The sequence below is a fragment of the Stenella coeruleoalba genome, assembly GCF_951394435.1.
Source record: "Stenella coeruleoalba genome assembly, chromosome: 11".
Taxonomy (NCBI): Eukaryota; Metazoa; Chordata; class Mammalia; order Artiodactyla; family Delphinidae; genus Stenella; species Stenella coeruleoalba.
In genome coordinates this window covers 53,409,350-53,436,889 of record NC_137157.1, presented here as the reverse complement: position 1 = coordinate 53,436,889, position 27,540 = coordinate 53,409,350, and the positions used below count along the sequence as shown (strand labels likewise).

The 27,540-nt window shown below is 34.5% G+C and overlaps 1 protein-coding gene across 8 annotated transcripts in view; it reads left to right on the top strand.

Annotated features, from left to right (window-relative positions):
* The window catches only part of MON2 (MON2 homolog, regulator of endosome-to-Golgi trafficking), a 121,675-nt gene that overhangs the window by 58,021 nt on the left and 36,114 nt on the right, over positions 1 to 27,540 (top strand). For all 8 annotated transcript variants that reach the window (XR_013830545.1, XM_079937219.1, XM_079937218.1 and 5 more), the window contains 14 exons: positions 1,134 to 1,215; positions 2,353 to 2,537; positions 3,324 to 3,436; positions 3,782 to 3,886; positions 4,245 to 4,325; positions 4,404 to 4,477; positions 4,569 to 4,659; positions 9,632 to 9,733; positions 10,842 to 10,952; positions 12,441 to 12,616; positions 14,433 to 14,595; positions 18,582 to 18,875; positions 20,913 to 21,111; positions 25,396 to 26,024. Coding sequence is in view for 7 of the 8 variants with exons in the window: in XM_079937219.1 (XP_079793345.1) it covers positions 1,134 to 1,215; positions 2,353 to 2,537; positions 3,324 to 3,436; positions 3,782 to 3,886; positions 4,245 to 4,325; positions 4,404 to 4,477; positions 4,569 to 4,659; positions 9,632 to 9,733; positions 10,842 to 10,952; positions 12,441 to 12,616; positions 14,433 to 14,595; positions 18,582 to 18,875; positions 20,913 to 21,111; positions 25,396 to 26,024 (2,405 nt within the window). In the remaining variant the exon portion in view is untranslated. The remainder of the gene's footprint in view (positions 1 to 1,133; positions 1,216 to 2,352; positions 2,538 to 3,323; positions 3,437 to 3,781; positions 3,887 to 4,244; positions 4,326 to 4,403; positions 4,478 to 4,568; positions 4,660 to 9,631; positions 9,734 to 10,841; positions 10,953 to 12,440; positions 12,617 to 14,432; positions 14,596 to 18,581; positions 18,876 to 20,912; positions 21,112 to 25,395; positions 26,025 to 27,540) is intronic.

Here is a 27,540-nt window from a genome sequence, read left to right as displayed (position 1 = left end):
TGGTACGTGAATAGAAATACACACATACATGAGCACACATCTATCTACATTTTAAAAATATGTATCTTGGGACTTCCCTCGTGGTGCAGTGGTTAAGAATCTACCTGCCAATGCAGGGGACACATTCGAACCCTGGTCTGGGAAAATTCCACATACTGCGGAGCAGTTAAGCCCATGCGCCACAACTACTAAGCCTGCGCTCTAGAGCCTGCAAGCCACAACTATTGAAGCCTGAGCGCCTAGAGCCCGTGCTCTGCAACAGGAGAAGCCACCACAATGAGAAGCCTACGTACTGCAACAAAGTGTAGCCCCCAATCGCCGCAACTAGAGAAAGCCTGTGCGTGGCAATGAAGACCCCACACAGCCATAAATAAATAAATAAATTTTTAAGAAGATCTTCAAAAAATAAATAAATAAAAATAAAAACATATATCTCTCTATATTAAATACCATGAGGTCACACCAATTTTTTCAATTCCAGTTTAATACCACAGGGTTTACTTTTAACTTTCCATATTTGAAATTTCCTTCTCCAACAGTGAGAAACTTGATCCTGTTTTACTCTGTTTATTTACTTACTTGCACGATATACAGTGTATGTAACCAGTCTCGTGGCTGAGCCTGCTTATCACAGTGTCTCACTGCCAGCTGGTCATACAGGCTGAAAGTTTGGCCCAATGAAATGGAAGGGAATAGGAACTGATATTATATATATAAATATATATATATATTTTGAAGATCACTTTTGTAAGAAAGATCTTATCATTGATATGTTAAAACAACTCAGTTTTAAAGCTTCTTGGGAATTCCCTGGCAGTCCAGTGTTTAGGACTTTTGCGCTCTCACTGCTGAGGGACCAGGTTCCATCCCTGGTTGGGGAACTAAGATCCCACAAGCCACACAGCACAACCAAAAAAAAAAAAGACTTCTTGAATTCTGAAACTATGGTATGGTTTAAAATTTTTCATTTATTCAGATATATATTAAATGTTACAGCTTTATTATTTAATAATTGAGTTGTTTTTGGAATATTTGCTATATTACCAAGTGATAAGGGGGATTATAGAGTTTGACATTGTCAAGTGCTGTGACATCTATAATTATCATTAAATATTGTTTGTTTTTCCTTTAAGTTAGTAGAGCTGTTTGGGAAGAAATGGTGAATGCCTGCTGGTGTGGTCTGCTTGCTGCACTCTCACTCCTTCTTGATGCCAGGTATTAAGTCTTTGTAAGTTTTATATTGCATGTGGCAGTTATAAAGAAAACAACAAACCATTAAAATGGTTTCCTTAAATTTATCCTGAGAATTATTTCCTAATACTAGTTTTTATGTTCGTGGAATGTTATTATTTTTCTGCCATCCTCTTCCCCCATCCTATTGTCACATGTTATAATGGAAAATACAATCCTAAAATAATAGAATGCCTTTTTCTTTTCTTTTCTTTTTTTTTTAACATCTTTATTGGAGTATAATTGCTTTACAATGGTGTGTTAGTATCTGCTGTATAACAAAGTGAATCAATATACATATATCCCCATATCTCCTCCCTCTTGCATCTCCCTTCCCCCCTCCCTATCCCACCCCTCTAGGTGGACTCAAAGCACCGAGTTGATCTCCCTGTGCTATGCTATGTGGCTGCTTCCCACTAGCTATCTATTTTACTTTTGGTAGTATATATATGTCAGTGCCACTCTCTCACTTAGTCCCAGCTTACCCTTCCCCCTCCCCATGTCCTCAAGTCCATTCTCTACATCTGTGTCTTTATTCCTGCCCTGCCCCTAGGTTCATCAGAATCTTTTTTCTTTTTTTTTTAGATTCCATATATATGTGTTAGCATACGGTATTTGTTTTTCTCTTTTTGACTTACTTCACTCTGTATGACAGACTCTAGGTCCATCCACCTCGCTACAAATAACTCAATTTTGTTTCTTTTTATGGCTGAGTAATATTCCATTGTATATATATGCCACATCTTCTTTATCCACAGAATGCCTTTTTCATTTTAAGCTTTACTACTACTTTTACAATGATGATGATTATATTATTCAATTTTTTAATGTTTTTCTTTAGAATTATAGAATTTACTGATTTTAAAATGCTTGATATTTTTAAGTTATATCTTTGAGTTCTTGACCATTTTCTTCATTAATGAATATGTGTCATAAATTGCTTTTAACCAGTTCAAATTTTCAGATGTTTATTAGTTAAAAGTTCTTCTTAAGTAGACTGATTTTGACAATGTTTTAAATAGATTTTCTTAAAACTTTACTGACTGCCTAATTCCACATCATGTTTGGCAGCATAATTTAAAAGAAATTAATCATACTAAATAAAATACTTTTTCTTTTCAGCACAGATGAAGCTGCCACTGAGAATATTTTAAAAGCTGAACTGACTATGGCTGCTCTTTGTGGAAGACTGGGCCTTGTAACTTCAAGAGATGCCTTTATAACTGCAATATGCAAAGGTTCCCTGCCTCCCCATTATGCTCTTACTGTATTGAATACCACCACTGCAGCCACACTTTCCAACAAATGTAAGATTTCAGCTTCCTCTGAGTTCTCTTCATCTATCGGGGTGACATGGCATAGGGAAGAGATTATAGAAATTCTGAGTCCAAGCCTCTGCTTTTCCACTCACTGAGTCTCTGACCTCTATGGGAAGTTAATGTCCCTGAGCCTCAATTTCTTCCATCTTTTTAAAACAGTGGAGGTGGGAGTAGGGCAGAATAATACCAATTTTAAACAGTGATTGTGAGGATAAAAGAAGATAAATCTAGAAGTCCTTTGTAAACTCTAGCATACTGTTGAAATGGGAGTGGTTAGTTTGTTTTGTTTTTAATGGAACTAGTAGAACAGTAATGTTTGCCACCACTTAGATTAAGTTGACATTCAAAAAAATTTTTTTTCTTGTTGATTACTTTGTTACATGTTACATGTCATATAAAAAAATTTCAGTGTGATGCTCAGTTTTCAAACTGAAAATGTGAGTATTGGTCTCTCTTCAACTTTAAGTAGAAAAGTTTACTGGGAATACATGTTTAAAATAGTAAGTGTCCTAAATTCTATTTTGCTTGTGAAGCAATCTACCAAAGTTTTATAATTTGTTAAAGTTATATATAAAATTACTTAATATTTGCCTAACTTGTCTTTGTTTTTTCACCTCCTTAGTTTTCAAAATGTTTGCATATAGATAATAGGTAACTAAATAAATGTCATAGTTGAACTTATTTTAATCAAATTAATGTTTTAAAATATAACATTACTTTGAGTACAACGTGAAAAGTATATTTTAATTATTTAGGTTTTCCTTTGTGTTCTAGCATATTCCATTCAGGGCCAAAGTGTTATGATGATCAGTCCATCAAGTGAATCTCACCAGCAAGTTGTGGCAGTGGGTCAACCGCTAGCAGTCCAGCCTCAAGGGACAGTAATGGTAAAGTACTTTTTCTTTTCTTGGTAACCAATTAATACTAATTAACTATCAAGGAAATCTTTCATACCTTTTTTAATGTTTCTCAAAATTCATCATTATACTTACTTTTATCTGAATGATACTTTTAGAAAAACTAGATAAATATGGAGTGACATTATTATAACCAACTATGATAACACAACTTTTAAGCAAATGAATTTGTTCTGTACAAAACCATCCAAGCCTATTTTCTTAATATTTTTGTTTTTTTAGTAAAAAAATTTGAATACGTTAATACTTCTTTATAAGCTTATAATTTTCAAGAATGCATAACAGTTCTTACAAATATATCCTTTTTTAATATAGCTAACTTCCAAAAATATCCAGTGTATGAGGACTTTACTTAACTTGGCACACTGCCATGGGGCTGTTCTTGGAACATCATGGCAACTTGTCTTGGCAACTCTACAGGTATGTTGTAGCCTCTGGGTCGGAGGCCAATGTTGTTTTTATATCTAAATGCTAACAGTTAAACTCACCAGTGCCTATCGGTCCTTTGGGCAGGCCTGAATAGACAGTAAGTATGAAAAAGGAGAAGTCAGAAAAAGAAAAAAGACATGGCTCATATTGTACAAAGCAATGGGATGTTTCTTATAATGGCCTGTTCTACTGCCTATGCTTGGTGGAATAAGTTTTTTGTATGAATATCAATTACTAATTTATATTTAGTTATTAGATACCTACTACTGATTTTAGTTTTAGTTACTGGAATTTTTGTAGGTTTATAAATTTCTTTGTTTTGATTTTTTTTTTTTTTTTTTTTTTACAGCATCTAGTATGGATTCTGGGATTAAAGCCTAGTAGTGGTGGTGCCTTGAAACCTGGGAGAGCTGTAGAAGGACCCAGTACAGTAAGCTCTAGTCATTCTTACTCAATTAGTACTTTGCAAAATGTTTATATGTTACATTTAATTTTATTCTCCTCTTAGGTTCTAACAACAGCAGTGATGACAGATTTGCCAGTGATTTCCAACATACTTTCAAGATTGTTTGAAAGCTCACAGTAAGAGTCAGTTTTTTAATTGATACAAACATTATTGTTAGCTGTATATTTTAGATCAGAATGTCTTATTTCATCATTTTTTTTTTTTTAGGTATCTTGATGACGTATCATTGCATCATTTAATAAATGCACTTTGTTCCTTATCCCTAGAAGCAATGGATATGGCCTATGGAAATAATAAGGTGTGATATTCTACCTTTCTGTGTTAAATATGGTGTATTATTTTGTTTAATAAGGTGTATATTCATTATGATCTTAGCGTTTTACAAGTGGGACTAATACCTTGTAGGCTAGCCCTGTTCTGTTGGGTTTTTATATTTATGGTTGTTATTTGTTGAAGGGGGAGTGAAGAGGACATTTTTTGGCTTATGGTATGTGCCAGTATGTATTATGATTTTAAATTGTGTCCATTTCTCTCATGTACTGAATATTTTTTAAAATATTTTTATAAAGAATAATTCAACACCACATTTATAAATGTGTTCCACAAAATGTTACAATAATCCTCATGACTACAACTTATGATTGGAGCAGTACAAGTTTTAAATCAAGGAATATATGTCTCAATTTCTCTTGCCTTCGTTGGGCTGGAAAATAAGGTGTTAATCATTTCTTTCTGAAGGTAATGATTCTCCCTACCTTGAAAATGAAACTTTTGCTTTGTTTGTTGACTAAATGAATAGAACAGTACTTTTGAGAACATTTCTTTCTATACTCAAAATATCATTTTCTGTTAAACTTGGAAAAGCATGGGAATATTTGGGTTTATTTATACCTTAGAAATTATTTAAAATAAAATACTTTCTATATTTTAAAATGAATAAATATAGTACTTGGACCATTTACAAATAAATGAAGAAACCCAGAAAATAATTAGAAAAGCAGAGAATGCAGCTTATGGTTTATTTAATATCCAACTGTAGGATCCAAAATTATGTTGTCTGCCTAGTCCTTAATTATAATTCTGGGTACTGTGGCTTGTCATCTTGGCTCATGTAATTCATTTAAAGATTAGCCAATAAGATCTTATTGGGACAAAGTTTTGTATATTAAAGCACGTAGAGAATTACATAAACATGCAGGTATTTGAAAATATATATTATAGTTTACTCCAAATCAAGGCAAGGATAATATGAAACACAGTGAAGTAATCAAATTCTTGATACCTTCAATAATCCTACATCCTTAAGATTAATTCTTAACACAAAAGTATAATATTTTTAATAGAGTACCTTAATGAAATCTGAGCAAGTTTATATGGTAATGGCTTGAGAATTTATGTATTCACTCAACAAGTACAGTATGTTTACTATGTACATGACACTCTGCTAGAAAATATAAAGGAAATGTAAGATTTCTACTTTCAAAGAGCATGTAAACCACTTGGCCCATGGATAAGTGGCAGTTAAGGTGGTAAGAGAGTCTAAATAAATGGTATAGATATTAAGTGATATGAGACTTATTTTCTGAATCCTTATTGACTTGTTACATAAGATTTTTTAGTACATATTTTTACTAAAATGAATTAAAACTAATCAAGATAAATTAAATTTGTGATTGGAGCTGAATATTCAAGGAACAGTAGGAGATATATGTGTATGAAAGGGCAGGTTCATGGAAGTCAAAAGAGAAAAATGTTACATGAAGTCGGGATCAATGAGGATTGAGAAAAAAATAGATTTGAGTATTATTAGTTTATTGTTCACCTTGAGGAGTATAATTTCAATAGAGTTGTAGGAGTAGCTGTGATGTTTCAGGGAGGCTTGGGGGGAACAGATGTTGAGAAAATGGATACACTGGAATAGAGATGACTTCCCTGAGAATGGGGTCACATCTCTCCATTTTAGGATTTAATTTTGTAAAGTAATGTAGTGAATAAGGAATGGAAATAAAAGTTTTTAGAAGTATTCAAGTATGAACTTTGTAAAAATTATTTTTATGGAGGTGTAAAACAGTTTATTATTCAGTTGTGCTTTCTATAAAAATTTATAAATGTTCAGATGTTAAAATAAGTAGAAACGTTTGTATTTTTTTACTTTTTTTTAAAGTTTATCAATGTCAGCTGTTCTGAGTGAGTTATATAGCTTAGGAATTAAAATGTATATATCATTGTCCTTTAGGTGTGGCTTTAAAGTGACCAGTCATCTCATTTTTGGTTCTCACTTCAGGAATTTGTGCTAATGTGTTGAGGAGGTAGCTGATGGTAAAGCTTGCAAATTCTTTCTTAGAAGGGGGCAATATTGATGATATTTGTGCAGGCATATTACCAGACTCAGTATCACAACAACAAAAATAATTAAAGAGCTATTATTCTTTGTTTACTGTATGTCAGGTACTAACGTATTTTTATCTAATCACTTAAGACAACTCTGTCAGGTTCAGTAGTAATAACCCCTTTTTACAGATGAAATATAAAACTAGCTTAAATAACCTGCCTGGGGTCACCTATTTAGTAATTGGTAGAGCTTGGATTTGAACCCACATATGTCTCATTCCAGAGCTCCATTCTTTTTTTTTTTTAATTTATTTATTTTCTTTATTTAATTTTTGGCTGCATTGGGCTTCGTTGCTGCACGCAGGCTTTTTCTCTAGTTTCAGAGAGCGGGGGCTACTCTTCATTGTGGTGAGCAGGCTTCTCACTGCGATGGCGTCTCTTGTTGCGTAGCACCAGCCCTAGGCGCGCAGGCTTCAGTAGTTGTTGAGCACGGGCTCAGTAGTTGTGGCTCGCAGGCTCAGTAGTTGTGGTGCACGGGCTTAGTTGCTCAGCGCCACGTGGGATCTTCCCGGACCAGGGCTCGAACCCGTGGCCCCTGCATTGGCAGGTGGATTCTTAACCACTGTGCCACCAGGGAAGCCCCAGAGCTCCATTCTTAACCACTTCACTTGTGGCTCAAAGTTTTGTGTGCATCAAAGTCAGGTATGGCATTTTTAAAAAATGCACAAGTCAGGGCCAGTTTCTAGGCTTCATGAATATAAGAATCTTTGGGTATGAGGTCTGGACATATACATTCGTTTAAATGCTATGTGATTCCTCTGTGTATCCTCATTAGAATAAGAAGAAGGAGGAAAAGGAGGAGGTAATACTAGGCAATTTATGAGGATTTATTATGTGCCAGGTACTTTCTAACATGAGGTCATTTCTGTATATTATCTCCATTTCATAGATTAAAAAAATTTAGTAGCCTTAAAAAAGCATGAAATTTTGCCATTTGCAACAATATGGATGGACCTGGAAGGTATAATGCTTAGTGAAATATATCAGACAGAGAAAGACAAAGACTGTATGTTATCACTTATATGTGGAATCAAAAAAACCCACAAAACAAGACAACCCCCCCAAAAAAACTACTGAATATAGTAAAAAAAAAAAAAAAAGCAAACTAGTAGTTACCAGTGAGGAGAGGAAAGGAGGAAGGGGCAAATAGGGTAAGGGAATTAAGAGGTACAAACTGTTATGTATAAAATAAATAAGCAACAAGGTTATATTGTATGGCACAGGGAATATAGCCAATATCTTGTAGTAACTATAATGGAATATAATCTATAAAAATTTTGAATCACTGTGTTGTATACCTGAAACTAATATCATAAATCAGTTATACCTCAATAAAAAGAATTACTCAAGGTTACATAGCTATTAAGTGGTAGTACTGACATGTTAAAAGTTCATAGACATCAGTCTTAACTACTGTATCATATTGTCTCTAGAATGGTGAATTTTTCTACCACAAACATTTTTAGGGTACCTACAGCATTAGCACACGCAGGAATGGTCAACCTGACTATATTTATCTTAGACCCCAGGGTACTTGGTTCAATGGCTTTTACTAGGAAAGAAAGATAATATCACACATTTCCATAATAGATTTTTATCAGCCCTGTAAAAATGTTGAGTATAGAATAATTATGTAATCTTTTTCCTTAAAAATTGTAAAACTATTATCCTCTTAATTTGCTTTTAAAATTTCAGTTGCCTTTTGTTTTTTCTAATGCATTGTCTCCTTTTGAAGTACCACAGCCACTCATCAAAAAATTCTCATGGTTTTAGCTTAGTTTTCACTTAAGTATATTTTACTACCTCTATTAATATTGGGTTAGAGATAGTTGCCCTTTGATCTTTTTACTGAAACTGTTCTTATAACACATGGACCAGGTACTCTAATTTAGCCACTTATGAGATACACTGACTCCCTTTCTGTTGTTGAAATGCCAGCGACTGAGGAACGGGGTTTGTCTTCTGTCTCTGCAACTTTTCTGTTAGTGTCTAAACTGACAACGCTTATCTCTGCCTCTTCTTGACGCCACGCTTCTTTCCCCGATCTCTGTTGCCTCCTTTCTGCTTTTTGGGTTTTTTTTTCATATTTCCTGATATTAACACATAAACCCTGAGCATTTGAAGACTTCACTAATAAGAATATATATCAGTCAGCTTAGCCTGCCATAACAAAATACTGTAGACTGGATAACTTAAACTATAAAAATTAATTTTCTCATAGTTCTGGAAGCTGGAAGTCCAAAATCAGGTTGCCAGCATGATCAGTTCTGGTGTGGACGCTCTTCCTGGATTGAAAGATGGCTGCCTTCTCACTGTGTCCTCACATGGCAGTGAGAGAGGGAAAGGGAGAGGGAAAAGGGGGAAGAAAAGGGAAAAGAAGTGTGCCTGAGCTCACAAGCTCTTTGGTGTTTCTTCTTATAAGGACATTAATCTTATCGTGTTGGGGCCCCACCCTTACGATCTCATTTAACCTGAATTACCTCTATATAGACCCTATCTCCATATACCATCAGACTGGGGGTTAGAGTTACAGCATATGAAGTTTGGGGGGTGGGGGTCACAATTCAGTCCATAGGCAAATTCTTTCCTTCTGGTCAGAAGACTAGCCATTCTGTGTGTCTGGTATAATTTTTGAATTTTCACTCTTTCCCCACTAAAGCATTCTCTTCTCAATCAAATTTTCCAATTAGGAGCTATTCTAGATACTTGAGGGTGGGCAGAAAGGCTTGTCTTGTGATAACTGAGGTTTTGTTCTATTTACTGCTAATTAATCATATATTAATTATAGTCATGCTCTTCACAGTATCCTCAGTTTTATTTACAAGTGAAATATTCAAATTCTCCTTATAATATAAAAATGTATTATGTTTTCTCTCTAGGAACCATCTCTTTTTGCTGTTGCCAAATTGTTAGAAACTGGTCTAGTTAACATGCACCGAATAGAAATTCTATGGAGACCTCTAACTGGCCATCTACTTGAGGTAACCTCTTTTTCTTAATTATTATATTTACTTTTTGTTTAGGATAAAGACATACACAGTGAATTAATAATTGTGGATAACCATAAGAAAAATCAGCATTAACATTTTTTTCCTTGTACTTCTGTCTGTATATTTTATCAGGAACTAAAGTTCTATAGTAATTGTTTTGGTGAAGGAATAGGTTGACTTTTTTGACTGAAAATGGGTGATATATCAATGAAATCTCTGAAGTCTCCTTCAGCTGATAGCTTGGGACCCCTTTCTTTTATTATGTAATCTTTTGATCCCCTCACCTTCAGCTAGTTCTGAAACTTCAAGACAGTTAGCACTGAGACTTCATACTAAACACTGCTCCTTTACAGCCTTTCCTGTGATTATGAGGTAGCTCTTCTACAAAGGGAAAAAACCTATTTGGTATCACTAATTATAAATAGTGCCAGGGAATTTTATTTGGATTTCTCTTCTCCTGTATTCAGACTGGGGTGAATCTGAAGAATTAGCTGCTTCTTAACAGCTGCTTCTATGGAATACATGTTTATGTGCAGTTTAGGTTTAGGTTGCTGTGATTGTTTCACATTATTTTAGTAATCTGAGAAAGGTATTATTCTTAATAGGAAAAAAATGTGCTTGTCTTTTCTTTCTTTTTTTCCCTCCATTTTATTGGGATTACTTTTATGAGCTATTAAAGATTATATGCAGATTTCTTCATTATGTAATTGTCATCAAATGGCAAAAAATAAGTTTTTTCAAATTTTAGCTCAGTGTTTGATTATGAAGATAGACCTGATTAGGAACCTGAGTATCTGCTGCTTTTGTTTATTCTGATGACATCATTTACCTTTATGAAATCCTTTCTTTTCTGTGACTTGTTTAGTTTCATTTTTTATCTTCTGTCTCTCTATTGCTTCCTCTTGCCTCTTATTCAGAAGGTAAGCTTTTGGATATTTTCATATATTCTTCAACCTTTATTGCACATTTGATATAACTTTTTACATATGAAAGAATAGAAAATGTGATGTTTTAATTTTTCTTTTCCCAAACTGATGTGTGATGCATAGCTGAAGTATACAAATTAGATATTAATTTTTTTCCACATGTGTACCCTTAGGTGTGCCAGCATCCAAACTCTCGAATGAGAGAATGGGGAGCAGAAGCTTTAACTTCACTTATTAAAGCAGGATTAACATTTAACCATGATCCTCCACTTTCACAAAACCAGGTAAAAAAAAAAAAACCTCTTTTTTAAAAGTACTTAATGTAAGATCATCCTCTCCCATGTGTAACTTTTCTTAATTTATCAAATAGATGATAGTCTAAAAGTGGGTCTTGTTGCTTAATATTCTATTTTATTTGTAGGCCATGGATCTCTTACAGAAGGTTGATATGTCTAGATTTTTAGAATTATCTGTATTAAAATTTTTTCTTGTTAATAACACTGAACTAAGTTAATAAATTACCTAGAATTGGTCTCCCGATCTAGAAGTTTTCCTCTTCATGCAGTGCCAAGGCTTCATTTGGGGGCCATACTTTATTAGCCTCTTTTCCTTTGGTCCTTACCTGTCTCTATTTTTATTTTTCCCACTCATTACCCTTACATTGGGAGAAACAAGTGGCAGAAGAGGAAAGCACAATAAAATAGATTTTTATTTTTAAATACTTTTAAAGGTTATTTTAGACTTTCAGAGTTTACTTTTGTCATGAATCCTTTGTCCTGACTCCCATAATCATTCACATATATCTTATACAGTTTCTAAAAAGTACACCAAAGTTTTATTATTTGAAGATGGAGTAGGAATGAGGCATTTAATAGCCATTCCCATTGCCCTATTATCTCACTGTATTGTATGTAGTTATAGTCTACAAATTTCCTCAACAAATAATATTGAGTGCATGCTATGCCAGGCAGTATTTTAGCTGCCTGGGAATAGAATGGTGAACAGGACAGAGAAGATCATTTTTATAGAGCTTTCATTTTAGTGATTTCATATTTTTTTCCTACTACAATTTAAGTTTTTTATAACGAAAGCCCTGTTTGTGTATATATCCTCAGCATCCAGCTTAATACCTGGCACATGGTGAGAGCTTAATAAATGTTTGTTCAGTCAGTGAACCAAATAAATGAATCCTTGGAGAGAAAAAAATTAAAAATGAAGCAAGTGCTTTCAAATGCTGAAAAGAATAGAACAAAGTGCTTTTTTCACTCTGCAACAGTAAAAAAATTTTGTGGTTTTATGTCATCTTTGTCTACTGTACTTGTTCATTTTTAGGAGTACTGAGACTTTTAAATTTCAGTACATGGGGTATGCATTACTAGAGTAAATGAAAGGTAATTTTAGAAATTGGGAATTGTTTTCTTCTCTCCAAATAGAGCTAGGTGTATATATAGATATATTTCCTTTAGTGAGATTCATTTATATATGTGTCTATAATTAATACCTTTTAACATAAGATCACTCCCTGTTTATCCTGAAATGTAGCATCTTGAAGATTGATTTTTATTTTCTCTTATTAAAAAAAAAAGACATAGATGACAAAATAATCCTAATGATTACTGTTAGAGAAATCTTTTTCAATGTTTATTTTACTGAAAGAATTCTCTTTACCATTGCAGTCTGAGTGGAGGTGAATTTAAACTTGAAAGGCAATAGCAGAGCCTTTCCGTGTTCTGGGACTTCTCTTTCTAATTAGCCTCTTGCGTCCTTTTCAGAGGCTGCAGTTGCTTTTACTGAACCCATTAAAGGAGATGTCCAGTGTTAACCATCCAGATATCCGACTCAAGCAATTAGAATGTGTGTTGCAGATTCTGCAGAGTCAGGGAGACAGTCTTGGGCCTGGATGGCCGTTAGTGCTTGGAGTTATGGGAGCAATCAGAAATGATCAAGGGTAAGTGTTTAAAATTAACATCCAAAAAGTGATAGGGAAAGGGAATCCCTCCTAAAATCTTGGGATGATGGTTAATTTTTTATGTATGCCCTTCCTGCTTAAGTTTAAGATCTAGAATAGTTTTTCTTACCCTGCCTTCAAGTGGCTATAGGGAATTCTTAGGGCTCACTTTTGTTTTGGAAGGATGGAAAAATTGCTGTTTCTTTGCCATTTATACATGAATACAAGGTTCTTACTTAACAATAAGAAAAATGCATCAATCTAACAAACTTTGAAACACATCCAAAGGCTGAGTTTCCTTTTGGTAAACAATTTGGTAAGATGTAAATGAGCATTTAGTGTTTGACCTCTCTATATATGCTATACTTGCTAGTTAGCCTGATTACATGGATAAGTAGTTCCTGCTCTGAAAGTAGAAACCTGTGGAAAAGGAACAAGGTCTAGAGCCCTAGTAACAGAGTAGTTTGTTATGCTACAAAAGAATAGGACTCCAGTGGGAGGGGTATATGCCTGTGGAGTGGGGCAGAGCCAAAACTATAAAGGACCTTATATGCCTTTATAAATTATTTGGACTTATCCTCAGTACATTTGGGAGGAATTTTAGGATTCTAAGCAGAGGAATGATGTGATTTGTTATGTGTTTGAGATACCTCATTATGTCAGTAGCATGGAGGGGTAAATGGGAAATCCTGCAGCGCTCTCTAGAAATAGGAGACGGATTTGAGCTACTTAATAGATTGACTGTTGGGGTGAAGGCAGAAATAGCAGACAGAGTCAGGGATGACTCCAAGATTTGTGACTGAGGCAGCTTAGTGGATGGTGGTATTATTAACTAAATAGGGAATACAGAAGGAAGAGCACAGTTGGAGGAAATGTATGGACTTGTTTAATTTAAGGTAGTACATTGCAGTGGCGAGATTTAGCAAACATTTGGATATATTTGTCTGTAATTCTGTGGCAGGACTTAACCTTGTTTTGATGACTAGTTTAGGAGTTTTACATGATTGAAATGCTTGAGACTCCTGTGGAAAATTAATTTTTCTTATTTATCTGTAATAACAAATTTCCTTATATACTATAAAATACAAGATGATTAAAGTGGAAAGATGTCAGCCAAAGCCTAGATCATCCGAACAGTTATAAAATAGAGTGTGTTGTAAGGATGAAATTAATTAATACTTGTAAAATACTTAGAAAGTATATGATATAGTAAATGCTCAAAGTGTTAGCTGTTTTAATGTTTTTATTAATTTTTTCACCACCAGAATTTTTCTCCAAAACCATATACTTCTTATTGTCTTCATTTGAAATACAAAATTACTCTTTACTTTTACAGACTAGATGTAGAATTTTAAATAAAATATAGTATAGCTATAAAAGAATAAGGAACTCATTTTCATTCAGTGAGTGAATTGTGTGTATTCTCCTGTGCTAGGCACCATGCTAGTTACTGAGGGTACAGTGGTGAGAAAGTAGCTGTATCCAATTTCCCTTTTTCATTCAATGTCTATGTTTTGTTTGACTAATTGATGCAATAGAAATAATATGGCATTAGTACATAGTTTCTTTTTTTTTTTAGTTTACTTATTTCTTATTCCTGTGAGTACTTTATTTTTATTTGTTAATTATTTTTAAGTAAGCATATCTTTTTTTACATTTATGTAAATGATGAAGTACTCTATGATCTATGTTAGGGAAAATTTTCTTGTTCGAATTTTAAAATAAAATTTTACTTCAAATTATCGTAAGGTATATATTTTTCCTTGCATTTCTGTTAAATACATGAGTATAAATTTCTTTTCTTTTGTATTTTCAGAGAATCCTTGATACGAACTGCATTCCAGTGTCTTCAGTTGGTTGTGACAGATTTTCTACCAACAATGCCTTGCACTTGCCTGCAGATAGTTGTAGATGTTGCAGGTAGCTTTGGACTTCATAACCAAGAACTTAATATTAGTTTAACTTCAATAGGTTTATTGGTAAGTATCATTGCCTTCCTTATATAATCTAGAAATCACTGTTTGCAACTGAGAGTGAATGCCAAGCTAATGCTATGCTTTTGACTCTATAGGAGTCATTTAAATGACTTTTCAGTACCAAACTTATACCTTGTATGAAGGGTTAAAAAATATCATTTAAGAAATAATTATTTAAAAGCAGAGTATTTGGAATAATTTTGATATATTGAGCTGAAATTTGGCTTTTGTAAGGTTTGTTATGGGAGAATTTAGTAAACAAATAATAGTACATACAAGAGAAATGTTCAGTTGACTCTGCTGTGAAGGGTAATTGATTTCTTTTTAAATTTAATTTTATTTATTTTTTTATACAGCAGGTTCTTATTATCTGTTTTATACATATTAGTGTATATATGTCAATCCCAATCTCCCAGTTCATCCTACCACCACCACTACCCCCTTTCCCCCTCTTGGTGTCCATACATTTGTTCTCTACATCTGTGTCTCTATTTCTGCCTTGCAAACTGGTTCATCTGTACCCTTTTTCTAGATTCCACATATATGCATTAATATACGATATTTGTTTTTCTCTTTCTGACTTACTTCACTCTGTATCACAGTCTCTAGGTCCATCCACATCTGAACAAATGACCCAATTTCGTTCCTTTTTATGGCTGAGTAATATTCCATTGTGTACATGTACCACATCTTCTTTATCCATTCATCTGTCAATGGGCATTTAGGTTGCTTGCATGACCTGGCTATTGTAAGTAGTGCTGCACTGAACATTGATGTGCATGTGTCTTTTTGAATTATGGTTTTCTCAGGGTATATGCCCAGTGGTGGGATTGCTGGGTCATATGATAATTCTATTTTTAGTTTTTTAAGGAACCTCCATACTGTTCTCCATAGTGGCTGTATCAATTTACATTCCCACCAACAGTGCAAGAGGGTTCCCTTTTCTCCACACCCTCCCCAGCATATGTTGTTTGTAGGTTTTCTGATGATGCCCATTCCAACCGGTGTGAGGTGATACCTCATTGTAGTTTTGATTTGTATTTGTCTAATAATTAGTGATGTTGAGCAGCTTTTGTTTTTTTGTTTTTAAGCCTTCATGCTTCTTATTTTTTTTTATTTCTAAATTTGTTTATTTATTCATTTATGGCTGCGTTGGGTCTTCGTTGCGCACAGGCTTTCTCTAGTTGCGGAGAGCAGGGGCTACTTTTCGTTGCGGTGTGTGGGCTTCTCATTGTGGTGGCTTCTCTTGTTACGGAGCATGGGCTCTAGGCACGTGAGCTTCAGTAGTTGTGGCATGCAGGCTCAGTAGTTGTGGCTCGCGGGCTCTAGAGTACAGGCTCAGTAGTTGTGGTGCACGGGCTTAGTTGCTTTGCGGCATGTGAGATCTTCCCGGACCAGGGCTCGAACCCTTGTCCCCTGCTTGGCAGACGGATTCTCAACCACTGCACCACCAGGGAAGTCCGAGCAGCTTTTTCTGTGCCTTTTGGCCATCTGTATGTCTTCTTTGGTGAAATGTCTATTTAGGTCTTCTGCCCATTTTTGGATTGGGCTGTTTGTTTTTTAAATGTTGAACTGCATGAGCTGTTTATATATTTTAGAGATTAATTCTTTGTCCGTTGATTCGTTTGCAAATATTTTCTTCCATTCTGAGGGTTGTCTTTTCGTCTTGTTTAAAGTTTCCTTTGGGGCTTCCCTGGTGGCGCAGTGGTTGAGAGTCCGCCTGCTGATGCAGGGGACACGGGTTCGTGCCCTGGTCCTGGAAGATCCCACATGCCACGGAGCGGCTGGGCCCGTGAGCCATGGCCGCTGAGCCTGTGCATCCGGAGCCTGTGTTCCGCAACGGGAGAGGCCACAACAGTGAGAGGCCCGCGTACCGCAAAAAAAAAAAAAAAGTTTCCTTTGCTGTGCAAAAGCTTTTAAGTTTCATGAGGTCCCATTTGTTTATTTTTATTTCCAGTACTCTAGGAGGTGGGTCAGAAAAGATCTTGCTGTGATTTATGTCAAAGAGTGTTCTTCCTATGTTTTCTTCTCAGAGTTTTATAGTGTCCGGTCTTACATTTAGGTTTCTAATCCATTTTGAGTTTATTGTTGTGTATGGTGTAAGGGAGGGTTCTAACTTCATTCTTTTACATGTAGCTGTCCAGTTTTCCTAGCAGCCCCTTTTTTTTGTGTGTGTGTGTATGAAATTACAAAATATTATTAAATGATAGTAAGGGATTGTTTAATAATTTTGTTAGGTTAATAATGGTATCATGGTTATGTTTTTTAAAGCCTTTTCTAGTAGAGATTATAAAATATAGGCATGAAGAAAATATGACAAAATGTTAACAATTGTTATATCTAGATGTGGTGGTTATATCAGTATATTGATATATTCTCCCTGTTTTTCTGTATGTTCTTGAAATTTTTCATATTAAACATTTTGTTTCTTTTTCATTGTCCTTCATTTCTTTTAATTTTTACTGTGAAGTAAAGATACACCCAGACACCTCAGTACCCATCACCCAAGCCAGGAAATGGCACATCACCCTACTTAAGACCCTTCATATGCCCCTCTCAGATTGCACTGGTCTCCTCTGTCAAAGTCATTTGTATCCTGAAATTTCTGTTACTTGCTTCCCTGTTTTTCTGTATAGTTTTTATCACTTTATGCTTTTACACTTAAATAATATATTGTTTGCAGTTGCCTGTTTATGAAACAGAATAAGTAGAATCATACTTTAATCTTCTGTTGTTTCTTTGCTCAACATTTATTTTTGAGATTCCTGGTGATTTAATCATGCAGTATTTCATTTTATGATTATACCACAATTTAATGATCCAGTCTACCTTTGGTGAACATTTGGATTATTTCTTGGTCTTTGCAGTTATGAGCAATGCTGTCATAAAGATTCTTGCACTAGTGCAAGGAATTTTTTGAGGGCACATAGCCTACATTGGAATTGCTGGGTCTTTATGTATGTGCATGTTCAACTTTCTAGGTAGAACCAACTTGTTTTCTTTTTTCTTTTATTTATTGAGGTATAGTTGATTTATAATATTATATTAGTTTCAGGTATACAACATAGTGATTAAAAATTTTTATGATTATACTCCATTTAAAGTTATTATAAAATATTGGCTCTACTCCCTGTGCTTTACAATATTTCCTTGTAGCTTGTTTATTTTATACATAGTAGTTTATACCTCTTAATCTCCTATTCCTATATTGTCCTTTCCCACTTCCATCTCCCCTCTAGTTTGTTCTGTATGAGTCTCTTTCTCTGTTGTTGTATTCATTTGTTTGACTCATCTTACATTCTGCATATAAATGATAACATACAGTATTTGTCTTTCTTTGTCTGACTTATTTCACTAACCATAATACCTTCCAGGTTCATCCATGTTGTTGAAAAAGGCAAATTTTCATTCTTCTTTATGGCTGAGTAGTATTCCATCGTGTGTGTGTGTGTGCGTGTGTGTGTACGTGTATATATATAGAGAGAGATATAGACAGATATATATATAATACATACAATCTATTTATTTACCTATCTAGCTACCACATCTTCTTTATCCATTCATCTGTTGATGGGCACTTAGGTAACTCTATATCCTGGCTATTGTAAATAGTGCTGCTATGAACATTGGGGTGCATGTGTCTTTTCAAATTAGTGTTTTCATTTTTTCCAAATATATATCTAGGAGTGGAATTTCTGGATCATATGGTAGTTCTATTTTTAGTTTTTTGAGGAACCTCCATACTGTTTTCCACATTGACTGCACCAATTTTTTCAAATTATTAATGTTAGCATAAGATTGCTCCCTCAAATTCTGAAATCAGTCAGAGACACTTGACAGAAGAGGAGATATTTTCATTAAATCCATTCTACTAGAAAAGGAGTTTCTGAAATAATTGTTTTTTTAATTCTGAAAAAGTATGTGTTGCATATCTATGTGTTTAAAATAAAATCTATGAATAAATTGATATTTTCTCCTTTGCTTTTTAGTGGAATATTTCAGATTATTTTTTCCAAAGAGGAGAAACTATTGAAAAAGAATTAAATAACGAAGAAGCAGCACAGCAAAAGCAGGCAGAAGAAAAAGGAGTGGTTTTAAATCGGCCGTTCCACCCTGCACCACCGTTTGATTGTTTGTGGTTGTGTCTTTATGCAAAATTGGGTGAACTATGTGTGGACCCCCGTCCTGCTGTCAGGAAGAGTGCAGGGCAAACTCTATTTTCGACAATTGGTGCACATGGAACTTTATTACAGCCCTCAACGTGGCACACTGTTATTTGGAAGGTACTGTAAAATAGCTTCAGTTATCAGTTCTTAATTGAGACATGCTTATATACTTTTTCAATTAAACTTGTTCCTATTAATTTAAAAAAAATTTTTTTAATTTTTAGTTTTTTTATTGAACTCTAGTTGATTTAAAATGTGTTAGTTTCACTTTCACTGAATGTGATTCAGTTATACATTTATATTCTTTTTCTTCCTATTAATTTTTAAAGAAGAGTTTCCGTCTGTGCATTTGGCAAAACAGAAAATGTTAGCTTTGTCATATTTTTAATTGCACCTGACATAGATCAGATTAAATACTAAAAGCCTCATCTTTTTATCTCTTTATCTCCTTTGCACTTCCCTTTCTCCTCGTTTTCCCCTGTGGTAATAGAACTAGTAGTTGCTAAACCACTACCTATAATTCAAATATAATATAGTCAAATGAAAATTTTCACCAGTAGTGAAATTTACTTGCAGGCTCACCAAACAAAAACCACCTCCAATTTGTAAATTCCATGTTCGTTCATTAAATATGCAGTTTCATTTTTTTAATTTTTCAATTTTATCTTCTTTTTAAAATGTTCTTACAGGGTCAACAGCTTGTTAGTGAGCATCCCCTCTTTGCTAAAAGCTCTCTGTTTTTTGTTTAATCTGTTCCATTTTAATAAAATTCTATTTATAATCCTTCCATTGCTTTTGTGAATTTTTGAAATCAGCAAGTTTGATGGTAGGCAAAATGGTAAACCTTCATTGTATTTAACAGTGTTTTCAGTTTAATAAAAAGACCCCAGAATGTCTTCTTAAAAAATTAATATGTTCCCTAATAAAAATAATTAAAAGCCCTGCTCCCCACTCCTATGTCTTCTGTTTTTTTTTCGTTGTTTTTTTTTTTTAACTAGCTGCACCACGCGGCATGAGGGATGTCAGGGATCTAACCCGGGCCCCCTGCATTGGAAGAGTAGTCTTAACCACTGGACCACCAGGGAAGTCCTCTCTTGTGTCTTCTGTTTCAACTCTATCCCCTGGCTTCTCAGTTCACAAACATGCTGCAGAGTCCTTTACTGTTTTAAAAAACAAACTGATATTTTCTCTGATTTCTGTTTTCTTTTCAGACAGCTTCATTGTTAATCTTGCTGCCTAAATCTCAATAACTTTTTTTCTTTCTCAATTCCCCTGCATTCCCTTACCCCCTTGTAATTTGATATCCAGATTATTCTACTTCAGAGTATCTTAAACCTTAGCATGTAACAGAATCTCCTAGAGGACTTAATAAAGAACAAATTGCTTGAGCCACTGTCCCCAACCCCCTAGAGTTTCTGATTTCTTTCAAACCCTGGCGCAAGGACTGAGAATTTGCATGTCTGTGAAGCTCCTGGGTGATGCTGATGGTTCTGAGACCATATTTTTAGAACCACACAAATTGTTCATAGGCTCTACAGGTAGTCTTCTAATTGCCAAGTCTCTTGCCCCATGCTCAATCCTTATCCTGCTCATTTTTTGTAGCATTTAATACTGCTGATTATTTTTTCCTTGAAATTTCTCTTCCTTTGGCTTGTGTTCCACAGCATGCGTGTGCTTCTCTACTCAATTTTTATTTTATTTTTTGGGCTCCTATTACTTCCTCTGATTCTACATTTTAAATGTAAACATTCCCCAAATCCCAACCGCTTCCTGCTTGATTTTTTTCAAGCACCTTCATCCAGTCCTGAAGTTTCAGCAGTAACCTCTGTCCAGATGTCACTCATAGTTATATATTTGCCTGGATCCCTCTCCTTAGCTTCATTCCCTTCTTGTACGTTACCCCCTAGATGCTCCATTGGCACCTCAGCTCAGTAAGTCTTAGACAATAGTCTATCCAATTTATTTTAATTTTTCATATTCCATGACCTTAAGGATAAACTTAATATAAGGATACCTCAGTTGGTCAGTTTCGTCTAATATATGGGGATTGATCAGAATGTCAGGTGTAATTCTTTGTAACAATGCCTAATTTTCTATGCTGTTACTTAAGCTGTGTTATCAATACTTTTCATATGCATTGTTATAAATATTTAGGTTCTCTTTCATCTATTGGACCGAGTTCGAGAGTCTTCTACCACAGCAGACAAAGAAAAGATTGAGTCCGGAGGTGGCAATATTCTCATTCATCATTCAAGGGACACAGCAGAGAAGCAATGGGCTGAGACATGGGTTTTAACATTGGCCGGAGTAGCAAGAATCTTCAACACTAGAAGATATTTACTGCAACCTTTAGGTAGATACACTTTTTTTTTTCCTGAGGATACAAGTAATTAATGTTAAAGGAAATTTGGAAAATACAGGAGATTCTTTAAAGTTCATATACGATGCTACTTTCCAAGAAGAATCCATCTTAACTGCCAGTCTTTGTGTTATGTGTGGTGTGTGCACGAGCATGCACGTTTTCATTCATTTCACTGAAAAAGTATGTAATGTGCACCTACTGTGGGTGAGTCTCTAGGGATACAATGTCCTTGCTATATCATGGGTATGAGGGAAGAGCTATAATTACATAAATAAATACAAAATTGCTACAATGATCAGTGCTAAAAGGAGCTTATAATAGATTGTGTGCTTATAATAGATATTTGACCAGGCCAGTGAGGTATGTATAGGCTTCCCTGAGAAACCAGTATTTTATCTGAGTAGTAGTTCATCAGGCAAGGGCAGGAGGAACTGGGAAGAGCCTTACAGGCAGAGAGAATGTGTAAAAGAGATGGGAGAAGATTGAGGAGATGGGGATGGTGGGGACCCCGGCATGTTTGAAGGTCTGGAATGAAGAGAACACAGAAAAGTGTAATTCCACATGAGGTTGTAGAGGTAGAGAGAGGCCAGAGCATGGAACACTTTGTAGGTTATGTTCAAAAGTTAAGACTTTATTCTAAGAGCACTGGCAGGTTTTAATCCATGATGTGATGTGATCAGATATGCAGTCCAGAAATATCACTTCAGATGGTATGTGTGGAATGGAATGGCCACAAAGAAGAATGGTAGGATACTGTTAGACTGGTGAGGAAACTTGGTTGTGTAGATCAATGCCTCTCAACCAGGGCCAATTTTGCCCAACCTACTCCCTCCCCCCACAGGATATTTGACAATGTCTGGAGACAGTTTTGGTTGTCACAACTGGGGAAGGACATGCACTACTGGCTTCTGGGGGGAGTAGCAGCCAGGGATGCTGCTACACATCTTACAATGCACAGGATAGCCCCTACAACAAAGAGTTATCCAACCCAAAATGTCAGTAGTATTGAGATTGAGAAACTCTGGTGTAGATTATAATAACTTCCTTCAATTCTGGTGGTAGGGCTGGGAGTGGTTGAGAAAAGTGAACAGAAGTACTTTTGTACATAATTGTGAACAAGTACATATTATTTTTTTAATTTATTATTTTATGGTTGGCTTTCCCCCCCATTACGTTAAAGCATAAGCATATTTACTCTTTTCGTGGGCATTTTTGTGTGGTGTTCATCATGTACACTTTAGGGCTCTCTCTATTTTATATATACATATACATATATATATAAAATGTACATACGTATACATTTTAAATCTTAGTTTTTTGTTTTCATGTAAAATTTACATATAATGAAATGTGCCAATCTTAACTGTATGTTTGCTGAGTTTTGACAAATAAGCATCGTTTTTAATACCTCTGTGATAGTTACTTTATCTTAAAAGCTAAGAACTAATAGATTTAGATTTTTTTAAATGAAGACATGATGCAGTTCATGTAGCTTTGATGATTTTTTGTAATTTGAACACTAGGAAATGGTTTTTATTATTTTAGAATAAGGTGGTGTCAGGGTGATGCTCATAGAATGGTTCAGAAGTGTTCCTTCCTCTGCAGTTTTTTTTGAGTAGTTTGAGAAGGATAGGTGTTAACTCTTCTCTAAATGTTTGGTAGAATTCACCTATGAAGCCATCTGGTCCTGGATGTTTGTTCATTGGAGTTTTTAAATTACTGATTCAATTTCATAACCAATAATTGTTCATATTTTCTGTTTCTTCCTGGTTCAGTCTTGGGAGATTCTTTCAAAGAATTTGTCCATTTCTTCTAGGTTGTCCATTTTATTGGTGTATAGTTGTTCATAGAAGTCTCTTATGATTCTTTGTATTTCTGTGGTGTCAGTTGTAACTTCTTCTTTTTCATTTCTGATTTTATTGATTTGGGCCCTCTCCCTTTTTTTCTTGATGAGTCTGGCTGAAGGTTTGTCAATTTGGTTTATCTTTTCAAAGAAGCAGCTTTTAGTTTCATTGATCTTTTCTATTGTTGTTTTAGTCTCTATTTCATTTATTTCTGCTCTGATCTTTATGATTTCTTTCCTTCTACTAACTTTGGGTTTTGTTCTTTTTTCTCTAGTTCCCTTAGGTGTAAAGTTAGATTGTTCATTTGAGATTTTTCTTATTTCCTGAAGTAAGCTCGTATGGCTATAAACTTTCCTATTAGAACTGCTTTTGCTGGCGTCCCAAAGGTTTTGGATCATTGTGTTTTCATTTTCATTTGTCTCTAGGTATTTTTTGATTTCCTCTTTGATTTCTTCAGTGATCCATTGGCTGTTTAGTAGCATATTGTTTAGCCTCCACATGTTTGTGGTTTTTTGCAGTTTTTTTCTTGTAGTTGAAAATTTTGCCATTTGCAGCAACATGGGTAGACTTGCAGGGCATTATGCTAAGTGAAGTAAGTCAGACAGAGAAAGACAAATACTGATATGATATCACTTCTATGTAGAATCTAAAAAATAAAACAAACTAGTGAATATAACAAAAAAGAAGCAGACTCACAGATACAGAGAACAAACTAGTGGTTACCAGTGGGGACAGGGGCAAGTGGGGCAATACAGGGGTGGAGGACTGGGAGCTGCAAACTATTGGGTATAAGATAGGCTGCAAGGATGTATTTTACAACACTGGAATATAGCCAGTATTTTGTAATAATTGTAAATAGAGTGTAACCTTTAAAAATTGTATAAAAAATTTTTTAAATATTTTTAAATAATGCGGTTAATATTTTTAACATAACCATGTGCAATATATAATTATACCTAGTCTTTTAGAAAGAAGACTTCTTCCTAGACATAGAATATATTAATGAAAGAATTGCTGGGTTTTTTCCTAACTATGGCATAGAATATTCTAAATCTGAGACTTGGTCACCATTCTGGTGGGGAAATGTAATGTTTCATCTGACTTTTGGACTGGAATGGCAACAAGCAGAAGTATTTTGTTTTGTTGTTTTGATAGTTTTTAGACAAAAATTTTTTAAACTCTTTGAACAGCTTACTGAAAAATCTGTTTTTTATTGTATGTAAATTATACTTCAATTTTTTTTTAAAAATGTATGGAGAGGAAGAGGCATATAACTGGGCAAGTGTTATCATTTATCCTGTAAAGGCAGAGCAATACTTACTGTTTTATACCAGACTTAGTTCCAGCTTTCCAATTAACTGAATGCTTCCTCAGTCATATATGGGTTTATCCCTTCTTGAAAAAACATCTAGTCTTTGATAGCTTTTGTGAAGTGAAATTCTTTAAACCTCGATTATCTCTATTTCATAGCCTACTTATGTTATCCTTTGCAGAATGTCAGTTCCTCTGATTTTTGCATTATTTAAATACAAATAGGTGGGTAATAATCCATGCTACTAACAAAGCCATTGGGCTAGATGTCTGTAGGAACAAGATCATTTTTTGCTGGGCTTCATAGGAACAAACCACACCGGGCCATAGAGAGTTTCATTATAAACGTGCTTAGTTGGTCACAGGAGTAGAGCAAGAGATTGAATTGATTAGTGGAAACAACAGCTACCATTCAGCCCATGCTCTGCTGATGGTAGATCAGTCGACTCGGTTTTACATGGGAGAAATAAATTTAGACTCATTGTAAAAGGACAGTCTAATCTTTATGGTGCATTTTCTCCTGGCAACTCACTGATGGGGGAAAAATGTTTAAGAAAATTCCACAACTGTAAAATTATTTAAATATGAAAACCAAAGTGTAAAGTTAAGATTTTTATGGAGTATGATTTACAGTTTATTTTAAACATTTAGACGGAAAAAAAAACGTGTATCATTGTTATAACTTTTCCAATATGCTTAAGAATGGGAACATCTTACTTAATCACTAATAAAGGTAGATGGATAGACTGAAGATGTTACTGAAAAGTTTTTGTTTTCACCCTCTTAAGTTTTTATTCTGTTCTCCTTAGGCAGAAGTACTAGAATAGAAACATGTATACATACATTTACAGAGTTTTATTTTTAAGACCAAAACCGTGTTTGATATACTCATTGTCCTCTTCTTGATGCTGTATGTTCCTGTAGCTGACAAAAATTTTTTACTGGGTTTTTGGGTTGTAATGATTTTAATTCACATTGTTAGTACCTTAGCATATTTTTTCTAGTTCTATAGGAATTTAAGCAGAAAAATAAAGCAAATAAACTTTAAAGTGTCTAATAGTAAGAGAAAATTTGATCTCTTTTATGGTGATAAATTTTTTTTTCCCTCTTCCTAATATAGGAGATTTTTCAAGAGCATGGGATGTTCTTCTTGACCATATACAATCAGCAGCACTCAGCAAAAACAATGAAGTATCTCTGGCTGCGCTGAAAAGCTTCCAGGAAATTTTACAGATTGTGACCCCTGTCAGAGACTCAGATAAGCCTGAGACACCACCTGCAGTTAATGTCCCTGTGCCTGTCCTTTTAGGGTCCATATCAGGCCCTGGCCTGAACAGGCCATTTGTAAGAACAGATTCCATTGGAGAAAGACTTGGAAGATATAGCAGCTCTGAGCCACCCGTAGTTACTGATGAGCTTGAAGATTTGAATCTCTGGTGGGCTGCATGGAATACCTGGTATAGAGTTGGATCTGAAAGCACTAAGCCTCCTATTACTTTTGATAAACTAACTTTCATTCCCAGCCAGCCTTTTCTTACAGCTTTAATTCAAATATTTCCAGCTCTTTACCAACACATAAAAACTGGTTTCAACATGGATGATTTGCAAAAGTTGGGAGTCATACTACACAGTGCCGTTTCAGTCCCAATAAGTTCAGATGCATCCCCTTTCATTCTTCCATCTTACACTGAAGCAGTTTTGACGAGTTTACAGGAAGCTGTACTTACAGCTCTAGATGTTCTCCAAAAGGTAATAGAATTTTAGTGGCTATCTAAGCAATATTGAATATGGTTCTCTGGAACTTTTTTTTACTTCGCTATATATTTTTTGGGATAAATCCTGGATCATCAAGATTGTTGTGTGTGTATACTTTGGGATGAATTCAAGATTGTAAAGATCAAAAAAAAAAAGATTGTAAATATCCATTTATTTTTAAAACTTCTATTTTTCTAATATATTTTAAAAGGTATTTCAGGTTTATTTTGAGAGTCTTTAAGAAACTGCCTGCATTCTCTTGCTTCTGTTCACCAGCTTTTTTTGGTTTGTTCATGTAACTCTTCACAAGAGGATATACTTTTGGAATGACAACTTTAGTAAAGTATCTCTATAATTAGAAAATTAATAAGCCATAGGATTATATTTTGGTTTTTTCACCTGTACTTAAATTTAGCTCTGGAATTGTTGGAAGCCTATATTTTTTAAAAAAGAAGTAAGAATAAATTTATAAAGTATTTTTCTCACAGAAATTTTAAAAAGATATATTTTAACCTATGTGTGTTTTGTTCCTGCAAAATATATATGTATATATATATTAAAACAGACCTAAAAATTATTGAGCACATTCCAGTTAGCAAGCAAGACCAGATCAAAATCAAAGAATGTTTTAAACTGTCAAGGTAATTATTAGCACAATTCACAACAACCAAAATGCTAAACAAAAAAAATGCCACCTGAAGAGCCAGCAATCTCAACAAAGTAGCTATGACATTCTAACAAAATTAGAATGGAAGTATTAGATTCTGATTACACATGTGTTATCAGTAGCCATTTGTGTACTGAAGATCATGTTTTCTAATTAAATGATTGCCTTATATGCAACTGGATTGAAGAAAACTTTCAAAGTAAGAATGGTGGTTTCTACTACACCATAATATACCTTGAATGACTCTGGAGGAAGTCTAGCTGAGCAGTAATTCCTTGATCTCTTTACCCCTAGTTACACTGTGCAGAGAAACAAATTGTGTAGAAACTTAAAATCTAAGAGAATTTGGCATTTTAAAAACTTTATTGTAGGGATATCAGTTTTCCATAATTGAAATCAAAAGAGCTGCTTTTATTTTCAGTGGGGGGAGAAAAGTAGCCTGTCAATAATAACTTTTTTCTCCCTGACTGTGAACATAAGTTGCTTATAGACTGCCTTAGAGGGAATGGAAAAGTTAATATATTAGAGAAAGAGAGCATAGGCCTTGTGAGATACCCATAATCTAGAACTTTCAGATGTTTAATTCAAGCTTTTATATATGTGTAGAGGATAGTAAACAAAAGGAAACAACAAACCCCCAAAACTTTTTTCCATGGAAAAAAGCATATAATTTTATTTAGGAAAAAACTGCTGCTTTCGCAATAAAAAAATAAATAGAATCATTCATCCCAACTACTAGGAATTTGTTCTAAGCTTTGAACTTTTAATGGCTTTGAAAGCAATATATACCTTCTATTGGGAACTTAGGAAGTTTTATTGTTGGAAACTTAGGAAGTTTTATTT